The sequence below is a fragment of the Cervus canadensis genome, chromosome X (assembly GCF_019320065.1).
Source record: "Cervus canadensis isolate Bull #8, Minnesota chromosome X, ASM1932006v1, whole genome shotgun sequence".
Lineage (NCBI taxonomy): Eukaryota > Metazoa > Chordata > Mammalia > Artiodactyla > Cervidae > Cervus > Cervus canadensis.
This window is the reverse complement of record NC_057419.1, coordinates 79,322,742-79,333,398: the sequence shown is the minus strand read 5'-3', so window position 1 is coordinate 79,333,398 and position 10,657 is coordinate 79,322,742. Positions and strand designations below refer to the sequence as shown.

At 36.8% G+C, this 10,657-nt stretch overlaps 1 protein-coding gene across 1 annotated transcript; it reads right to left on the bottom strand.

Moving 5' to 3' along the window:
- Positions 1 to 4,574: 4,574 nt before the first annotated feature.
- LOC122435381 (DNA replication licensing factor MCM6-like) lies at positions 4,575 to 10,410 on the bottom strand. The gene is made up of 4 exons (XM_043459519.1): positions 10,063 to 10,410; positions 9,420 to 9,575; positions 8,553 to 8,692; positions 4,575 to 5,318 (listed from the first exon to the last, which is right to left on the bottom strand). Exons 1-4 carry the CDS (start codon positions 10,094 to 10,096, stop codon positions 5,202 to 5,204), a joined length of 447 nt encoding a protein of 148 aa, XP_043315454.1. The 5' UTR covers positions 10,097 to 10,410; the 3' UTR covers positions 4,575 to 5,201.
- Between the last annotated feature and the right edge of the window lie 247 nt (positions 10,411 to 10,657).

Here is a 10,657-nt window from a genome sequence, read left to right as displayed (position 1 = left end):
TCTTTATCCATTTATCCATCAGTGAACACAGGTTGCTCCCATGTCTGGGCTATCATAAATATTGTGGCAATGAACATGAGGGTGCATATATCTTTTTGAATTGGTGTTTTCATTTTCTTCAGATAAATACTTAGAAGTGGAATTGCTGGATTACATGGTAGCTCTATTTTCAGTTTTTTTGGGAAACTTCGTTTTCCATACAGAGGTTCTTGCCAATAGTACACAAGGGTTCTATTTTCTCCACATCCTTGCTAACACTTGTTATTTTTCTTTTTCATAATAATCTTTCTAAAAACAGGTGTAATTGGTATCTCATTGTGGCTTTGATTTTCACTTTGATGATGGTTAGTGATATTGAGCACCTTTTCATGTGCCTGTTGGCAATGTGAATATCTTCTTTGGAAAAATGCCTATTCTGCTCATTGGCCTATTTTAGATTGCTGTTATTGAGTTATGTTTTTATTTATTTTGGATATTAACCCCTATCAGATATTATTTGCAAAGGTTTTCTCACAGTCATTTGACTGGTGGTTTTCCTTGCTGTGCAGTAACTTTTGGTTTGATGTAGTCCTATTTATTTTTGCTTTTGTTGCAATTGCTTTAGTGTCAAGTCCAAAAAATCATCGCTAAGGCTGATGTCAAGGAGCCTGCCATCTGTTTTCTTCTAGGAGGTTTATGATTTCAGGTTTTATGCTCAACTTTTAAATCCATTTTTAACTTTTGTGAATAGTGTAACATAGTGATCTAGTTTTCCCAACACCATTTAAGAGAATGTTTTTCCTTACTGTACCAATACCATAGTTTTAATTACTACACCTATGTAATAATAGCTTGAAATTAGGACGCATGATGCCTCTAGCTTTGTTCTTTCTCAATATTGCTTTGGCTATTCAGGATCTTTTGTGATTCCACACAATCGTAGGATCGTCTGTTCTGTTTCTATGAAAAATGCCACTGGTATTTTGAGAGATTGCACTGACTGTGTAATAAAGGGGCATTTTAAAATGAAGGGGCATGTTAACAATATCAATTCTTCTAATCTGTATGCATGGAATATCTTCCTGTTTATCATTATCTTTTTCAATTTCTCTCACCACTGTCTTGTAGTTTTCAGTATACAGGTTTTTTTTTTTTTATCTCCTTGGCTAAATTTATTCAAGGAGATCAGTCCCGGGTGTTCATTAGAAGGACTGATGCTGAAGCTGAAACTCCAATACTTTGGCCACCTCATGCAGAGTTGACTCATTGGAAAAGACCCTGAAGCTGGGAGGGACTGGAGGCAGGAGGAGAAGGGGATGACAGATGAGATGGTTGGATGGCATCACCGACTCAATGGACATGGGTTTTAGTAAACTCCGGGAGGTGGTGATGGACAGGGAGGCCTGGCGTGCTGCGATTTATGGGGTCGCCAAGAGTTGGACATGACTGAGCGACTGAACTGAGGTATTTTTTTACTATACAACTGTAAACGGGATTATCTCCTTTTTCTGATACATTAAAAAAATAAATACTTGGCTGTATCAGGTCTTGGTTGTAGCAAGCGGGATCTTCACTGTGTCTTGCAGAGCTCTTGTTCTGGTACACTGACTTTCTACTTGTGGCACGCAGGCTCCAGAGCACGTGGGCTTCAGTAGTTGCGGCATGTGGGATTTTAGTTCTCTGATCAGGAATTGATCCTGTATCTCCTGCATTGCCAGGCAGATTCCTAACCACTTGACCATCAGTAAGTACCCGCCCCCCCTTTTTTTTTGGTGGTGTCTTTAGGGTTTTCTATATGCAACATCATGTCATCTGCAAATAGTGACAATTTTACTTTGGATGCCTTCCTTTCCTAGTTCTGGCTAGGATTCCATTTTTATTAAATAAAAATATTGAGTGTGGGCATCCTTGTCTCATCCCCAAGAGTATGACTAGCTGTGGACTTGCCAGTTAGTCTTTATTATGTTGAGATACTTTCCCTCTATACTCACTTTGATATCAGTTTTTTTAAAATCATAATTTGATGTTAAATTTTATCAAATGCCTTTTTTCCTTATCTATGGGGATAACAAGTATTTTTATCCATTTAGTTAAGCTGTATAGTACATTGCTTGATTTGCAGATGTTGAATCTCCCTTGCATACCTGGAATAATCTCACTTGATCATTTTAACATATTATTGAATTAACTTTGCTAATGTTTTGTTGAGGATTTTTGCATTTGTTTTGTTTACAACATGAAGGGATATTGGCTTTAATTTTCTCTTCTTTAGGTGTCCTTGTCTCATCTTGGTACCAGGGTAATGCTGGCTTCGTGAAATGTGTTTGGAAGTAGTACCTCCTCTTCCATTTTTGAAAAATATTTGATAAGGACTGCTATTCCTTTATCTTCAAATGTTTGGTAGAAGTCATCAGTGAAGCCATGTGGTCCTGGACTTTGTTGGGAGGTTTCTGATTTTTTATTCAATCGCACTACTAACCAGACTTATTAGATTTTCCATTTTTGTCATGATTGACAGCATTTTTCTAGCAGTTTATCTACTAAGTTGTCCAATTTGCTGGTGAATATCAACATCTTATGATTCTTTATTTATATTCTGTGGTATAATTCTCTCTCATTTGTTTTCTTCTTTTGTGAGTCTAGCTAAAGTTTTGTCAATTTTACCTTAGAAGGAAAAAAAAAAAAGCTTAGTTTTACTGCTCTTTCCTACCAACACTTAGGGCTCTATTCCCCACCCCACCCAGGATATAAAGTTAGGCTGAGATATTTGCTTCTTGATAAAGGCATTTATCCCTGTGGGATTGCTTTTGCTGCCTCCCATTAAGCTTTGCTATGTCATTTCTCCATTTTCATGTTTCATTTTTAAATTTCTTTTGATTTCTTTGACCCATTGGTTGTTATGTAGGATGTTGTGTGATTCCTACATATTTGTGAAAACTTCAGGTTTCTGCCTGTAGTTATGTTTTATATCATTATAGTCAGAAAAGATGCCCATTTCAGTCATCTTTAACTTAGTAAGACTTGCTTTGTGGCCTAACATATGATCTATCCTGAAAAATGTTCCATTTGTGCTTAAGAATCTGTATTCTGTTGCTTTTGCACAGAATGTTCTGTGCCTGTTAAGCCCATCTGGTTTAAACATATTACTTGAAGTCTATGCTTCCTCACTGGTAATGTCCTTTGATGAAAGTGGGATACTTAAGTCTACTATTATTGTTTTGCTGTTTCCCTTAGGTCTGTTAATATTTGTGTCATATATTCAGTTGTTCCATGGCTTTATTTGCACATATCTTCCATATATCCTAGAGATATTTCCATTTCAAACATCTTCATTTCCCTCATTTTAGTTTGTATAATGCAGAGAGCATGGCTGTTATCATAATTTATGTAGTCATCTCCTTTCTGATGGACATCTGTTGGGATTTGGTTGAAAACATTAAATTTATGGTTGACAATTTACAATATTCAAGATGTCCTTTTCAGAAACAATTTACATCTATCCACTTAACTAAATACTTGTCTAATTTTCTTCATAAAGATCTTATACATACTCCATCATCCATTAGCCACTTAATTTCTCTGATAAGTAACATGTAGATAGAGGGGGTGTGTGAAAATGTAAGCACACTTACTCAGATGTATAAAAACTTTTTTAGTTGTATTAATGGTCTCACTTTGCTTTACAGTCCCCACTTTCACTAATAGCAAAACTGGGGGAGAAGACAGATTCACCATTAAGGAACTCATCTTTCCTGGGCTTCACACTTTCCTCTAATCAAATTGAAGTTCAAATTACTGTCAGCTGTTTCTCTATTCAGAAATTCCTTACCCCATCTTCTTTATAAAGTTGGGAACTAGTGCAGGGAAGGAACTCTTTCTTGCTGTTTTATGAGTTTTTACTAGTTGTTCTTCCTATCACCTATTTCTGGAACCTTCTGCCTTAGTCCATGCCTTACTCCAGCAGCTCCTATCTCAACAATAATTCTGAGATCCTGTACACTGAAGTTTCCTTGTCTCAAAAGGCTTGCCTACCCCCATTAATTAGTAACTTAGTTTTCACACAAGTTTATACCCTTTATCTGCTAACTGTGCAACTTCTCTGTTTCCAATCTCCCTTACCTTTAGTGGTGAGTGAAGTTTCTATTAGTGAACTTTAGTAACATATATAAACATTCCCCGACTAGCCCCACAGACCCCAGAATACCATCTGTTGTCAAAAGCTGCAACAACAGTACCTTCTACACCATCAGCCTATGATCAAAGCTAAGCCTCAGAGACTGTTAGTATCATAAACTGCAGTAATTTTTTCCCTAGAAAAATGCTGTATAATTTAAGGGTGGTTATATATACAGAAAAATGACATTTCCCATCTGTTGTCAAAGCTGCAACAATAGAAACAGGTACATCATGAACATCCTGATCAAAGCTAAAGCCTCAGAGACTGTTAGTATCGTAAACAGCAATAATTCTCTTCCTTAAAAAAATTTAACGATGGTTATAGTATAGAAACTGATAAAGTTCCCTTAAAAAAGCAGTCAGAAAGTAATTCTGAGATCTTAACTCTTAGAACATAGAAATTTTAACCTATTAAAGAGTAGTGGAAAAGTATAATAAACTTTTTATTTTCATAAACTCTCTTAAAAAAACAAATAGAACTTGATTTAACTTTTAAAAGTCATCTCCAAGGCCTCTTAGCTTTCATACTAACAAATTATAATAAGGACTCTCCTCACAGGGAGTTATGCTTAAATGTTTACTATGTCATATTTCCATCCCTTTGCTATATTCATGAATAAATGGAAGCAATAATTTGAGTAGACTAGAAATAAATCCAATAGACAACTGTTGAAAAAGTTTTTTCTGGTGAAAAAAAGCAGTAATTGACACTTGAAAAAAGTTATTTCTCCAATAAGGTATCACATAACATATAAGCAGCAGACCTTTTTCTACACATGAAAACACAAGGTCTTAGTTATAGAAACAACACATTATTGCAATCCAACTCTTTTTAGACAAGAAGTACACTAAACAAAGGGATAAAACCTGTGTTGGTATAAAAGGAATGTGACAATATAGGATAGGACAATCAACTCAGTTCTTATTCCTCAAAGTAAATCTTCCTGAATCATCACTCTCAGAAGCATTTCTCTGGCTAGCAGAACTGCATCCAGACTCCAGGCCCAAGGTGGAGGGCCATAGTTTCTCCAGTTTCTTTCAATAGCTCAATCTTCAAGCAAGTAGTTAGGGTTAACAACTAAGTAGGGATCTTCTTCATAGCTCTCACTTCCTTCTGTGGAGCCTTTCAATCCAGCTTGGGTGAGCTCAATTAGAACATGATCCTATGAAATACAAATGGTTGTCCTCAGTTCTTTAGCAGTATTGTAAGAATGGTAAGATACACAGGACCCGACCCTCCTAAATGTCTGCTACTAACATTTTCTTTCATTTTCCCCCAGAAACTCTCAGAAAAAGGATTCTCTCTTAGAAAAAGGATATTGGTCTTAAAACCATATCAAATTTCTGCTAAATTACCATCCCATTATGATACAGACCTTTTCATATCATAAACTTTCTTTGAAAAATTAGGAAATATATCAGTAAGATCAACATTATGATTTTAACCAGGTTCCCTAGCATATCACATCATGTACTTAAAAATAACTTCAAAATTTTATGGTCATGCAATTGTATAAATCCTGATAAATGTTTATCATTCTACTTATCATTCAAAGTGTTTAATACTTAATATTATGTTAATTTTTAATTACCGGCCACTGAACTCTTTCATATACCACCCATTTTCCTAATTCAGTTAGAAGTAGAATCTAAAGATAATTAACATAAAAATTTTCACTTTGATCTATTAACTAGTTAAAAAAAAAGGTAGAACATGCCATGTGGCTTAATAAACTTGATGACAGATTTGAAGCCATGATATTATAAGTCAGTGTAGTATGCCCACAAACAAGGAGGACTCCTACCTAAGGCCCATACAGAGGAACTCAGGAAATAGCGATTTGATCCTCAAGTGGAAAAGTCCAACAGTGTGAGCACTAATACCACTAAGTCGGATCAGACACTTGCAAGTACTCCATGTACTAGCACATCTTCAGAGAAAGCACACTTGACCAGCACAGCACAAGTTCCTTAGTCTTTTGTACCAAGTTGGCTCAGGAGGTGCATCAAACTTAAAAACGTAGCCCAATTTTGATCAGTTAGTTTCACAATGTGTCCCAGTGTGAGTTTTTTGCATGAATTATTTTACCTTAACACTGATTCCAGGGCTACTAGGAAGGGCAGGGCTGGCCCGATGGAAACACATTGTCCACCACTAGGCAGACAACTCTGAGCACCACCACCCCACTTCAGCTCTATTTTTACACATATTATTCATTAAATTTTGAATGGAATAGTTTTTCAAATCCCCCCACCTGTAGTCACAGACTCACCTAGTTCTACAGGGAAATAGTTCATCAAATGATAAACTCTGATGTGTGCCAACTATAATATTTATAAAGTGAGCACTGTGAAGTTAGATGCAATTTCTCCCATTTGAACAGAAAAATTCAATCATTTAACAAGTATCTGAACCCTCTCTGAGCTAGGCACCACTGCAGATACAGGGGATTAACAACATAAAGTCCCTGCCCTCATGGTGGCTGCACATTATTAAACACCTAAACAAAGACTGTACGCCCAGGCAGTCATAAACACTGAGAAGAAACAAGCAGGGTAGGGGTGACGGCAAGGAGGAGGCTGCTATCTCGACAGACGAGGCAAGAGAATTACTCTGAGAAGGCAGCATTTGAGCAGACATTAGAATGGAGGAGAGAATACGGGAAAAGAAACAAAGGGCAAGTGCAGAGCCTTCATACTTGGTGTGTCTAAGAACAGTGACAAGGCCAGTGTCACTGTGCAGAATGGGAAAGGGAAGAGGCTACAAAAGGAAGTCAGTGAGGTGGGCAGGGGCCTGCTTGTGTAGGGTTCTGCCGACCCTGGTACAGAGACTGATCTTATTCTAAACATGAGGGAAGGAAGGCAGGGCAATAAACCAATTTTATTTGTTAAAAGATCTGTCTGCTGCTGGGCAGAGAGCCACCTCAAGGCTCTGTCACCTCAAGGGTGGACAGTTAGGAGGCATCTGTGGAAGTCCAGGCATGGTGGCTTGGGTAGCTGTGATGGTGGTGAAGAGAACAGAGAATACTGAAGGTAGGGCTCATGAGATTTGCTGATAAAATAAGTTGTGAGGGGAAAGGAATCAAAGTTAATTCTAAGATGTCTGGCCTACAGCAACTGAGTAAGTGGAACACTACAGGGAAGTAACTGTTTTGAACACAGAGTGTGAGATGCCTATTAATTTGCGAGTAAGCAGATAGCTATACACGTTAGGAATTTAGAGGACAGGTGAGAGCTGGAGATATAAATATGGGAGTCATCACAAATGGTTCTCAATTCATGGAACCAAATGAGTTCACTTAGGCAATGAATGTAAACAGAAAAAGAGGTTTGAGGACTACGTATAGTACTTCATTTAAAAAGTGACAAGAGAAAGAGTCAGGAAAAGAAAAAAGGAGGAGGGACTTCCCTGGTGGTCCAGTGGTTTAGACTCAGTGTTTACAATGCAGGGGGCACAGGTTCAATCCCTGACTGGGGAACTAAGCTCCCACATGCCATGTTATGTGGCCAAAAAATAAAACAAAACAGAATCACACAGCTCAAAATTTAAAAAAAAGAGAGAGAGAAGAGGAGGAAATAACAGTGAGAAGATCCAGGAGAATATGGTGACTCAGAAGCCAAGCAAACAAAGTATTTCTAGGAGTGATCAACCTGACAGATGCTGCTGACAAGTTGAATACTGAAAATAGCCAACTGACTGGAGCAGTGAGACGGCGTGTATGTGACGGTCCTTCAAGAGAGCGGGAGAATGAACAGATGAGGAAAAGCAATGGCAGTGGGAAGTGCTACTGTGAGGTCAGTGCTACTGTGAAGTAGATAAGACAGAAGTTAAGAACTGTCCATTTGAGATTTGTGGTCATTAATGTAAAGTAAGAGTAAGGACATGATTGTATGCTTTTCTCCAGATGCTTTTAACTTCTTAGATACAGGTACAGTAAACAAACTAGTTTTAACCAAACTAGATGAAGTTTTTGCCAAGCAAGTATTACAAAAAGAGAATGAATGAATTGGAAAGTATAAGAAAAAATGTATGGGACAGACTATAAGCTGGGTAATGGGGGGAGATAAGAACAGGAGGAAGGATAAAATGCAGAATTTAGATGATAGTGGTCAGGCTGCTTTCAAGGTTTATGGTAGAGAGAGTAAAAAAACAAAGGTTAAAAACACTCAAATAGTTAAGACCCTAAATTCACTTTCCCAGCTTTAATATAAATTCTGCTTATTTTGGCAGAAGAAATAAGTCAATTAATTATTAATTCTCTCTTATTTTACACAATTTTTAATTCTGACTAGACCCTCATGATTCAAAATAAATGAACATCTAAGGAACCTACAAAGATATGAAACATGAAAACCTTCCCTCAGTAATACCCCAGCAAACTTAATTATATACGTACATAGTGGGTGAGTCGATAAATGACTTTTTCAATGATTCTCTTTTTATTTATCAGTTCCTCTTCAGAATCTATTTCTGATTCAATTTCCTTCAAGTACCAGTTAACAAGTTCACTCCTCTTTAATGCCGACTCATCCTCTTCTGAAACCAAAAAATAAATTTAAGAAGGATTAAATTATCTTGGTAGCAAACTGTTTTGCCAATTCCTGGAGTTTGTATACACAACAAAATAATGTATAGATTAAGTAACCTATCTGTCAGAAAATATATCTGCTAAAATAAGGTTTGCAATGTTCCAGCATAAGCCTGAAATAACCTGCCATATTACTTCAATTAAAGTATCCTTACTTTATCCTGAAAAGAAAAATTAAAAAAAAATAGAGATGATAAGAAACAAGTTTCTTAAAGCTATTATGATTTCAAAGTATGCAGGTGTTTCCTTCACCTTCTTATGCTTCGCCACCCAGACAATGTCGGTCAACAGCAACTGAAAGCATAAATCGGAATGAAGGATTCCATCCATTTTAAACAAAGCCATTGTAAAGAAGGAAGATTTTACATCTGTAAAAAATCTGTTAAGTGCTTCTTTATATATTATCAGATCCCAAATTTGGCTTAACAAATATTAAATAGGCCAAGGACATTAACAAAAGTGGGTCATAAAACTCTGACAATGAACTTGTAGGGAAAACACCCAGGTTGGTAGATATGCTGACATTCCCTCATAGATTTTGTTTGCCAAAGTGAGCTTAACAAATTATCATCTCTTCTGACAAAACAACACAATCTTAGCAAACCATAAGCAGTTTATGTGAATACAGCTTATGTAAATGACTCAGCATAAGAGCAGCACTAGGTGTGGCCTCACCTTCTTCCATCTTTCTGAGGTGAAGCACAATAAGGTTAGAGATTCGGCAGTATTCGGAGAAACCCAGCCTTAAGGAGGCTTTTGGAACAGAATCTTGGTTCATGTCTTCACTGTGGCCGTTAATTCCACTCACAGGAGCAGGGCTATCAGCATGACCTAAGTGAAATATTAGCTGTTTGAATCTTCTTCCTGTGCCAATACCCCCTACCAGCGGCTTTTATAAATACACTATTTATATTTTAATACTTATTTTAAAACAACCATATAATTGTACCCAGTATTCAGTAACTGTACAAATAAGTTAGAAGCAATTTTATAAATGCTACTAGTTAAGATAAAAACCCATTTGGAAGAAATGGGAAGAATGGGAGATAAAAAAGATTTCATGATCTAAAACTGCATTTGCAATATTAAGTCCACTATCTCCATTTTGGTGTACTTTCTCTCAAGTCTTTCAAGCATATATATTTTATATCAACTGTTTGATTATATTTTAACTTATAAATAGTAAATAAAATTCATTATCTATTTTCCCTTTTTTGCTACACAGACTTCATAACCATCAGTAAGTGCACTTTTACCACGATATCTCAGAGAACATTTTGGCCCCTAACTCTAGAACAGTCATGAACAGACACCTCACCATTGATGCCATCTGGGCCCTCATCAACCTCCATCTGGGCATCATCTTCTTGATCGAGATTGACATCAGGTGTTTCCACACGGATGATTGATTTATTCAGTAATCTGAAAGCTTCCTTCACATGTTTAGGCTGAACCTAAACCAATCAAGATGATGAGGTAAACCAGCAAGCCAGTCTTTTTGATACACCAAACAGATTTTCTCCGTATGAAATTTCAGTGGCATTTTTGTTTTCTCACACTCTCCCTCTCACATGACATAAAAATATGAGATATTTATGGCAAACCATAAATTTACCAGAATGGCTAAAAGGACCAGCAATATTGAGTGTTGAGGATGTACACTGCTTTCATTCACTGCTCTTGGGAATATAAACCATTACAACCATGTGGGAAACCATTTTCCAGTCTTTACTAAACTGTGTATGCATACAATCTGTGACCCAGTAATTCAGTACCTCCACTTGCAGGTATACACTGAATGGAAATGTACACACATATACATCAGACTAAAAGACACATACATCTCATAAGAACCCAAACTGGAGACTACCCAAATGTCCGTTTTAATAGAAGGATAAGCCAATCACTAACAC

Excerpts from the sequence above, each read along its gene's own strand:
- LOC122435381 (XM_043459519.1), bottom strand. The coding sequence starts at position 10,096 with ATGGAGGTTGATGAGGGCCCAGATGGCATCAATG. Across the intron at positions 9,576-10,062 it reads GGGCCCAGATGGCATCAATG|GTCATGCTGATAGCCCTGCT; the intron begins GTGAGGTGTCTG and ends TATTTCACTTAG. Across the intron at positions 5,319-8,552 it reads TTTATCGACTCACCCACTAT|GATCATGTTCTAATTGAGCT; the intron begins GTACGTATATAA and ends TGTATTTCATAG.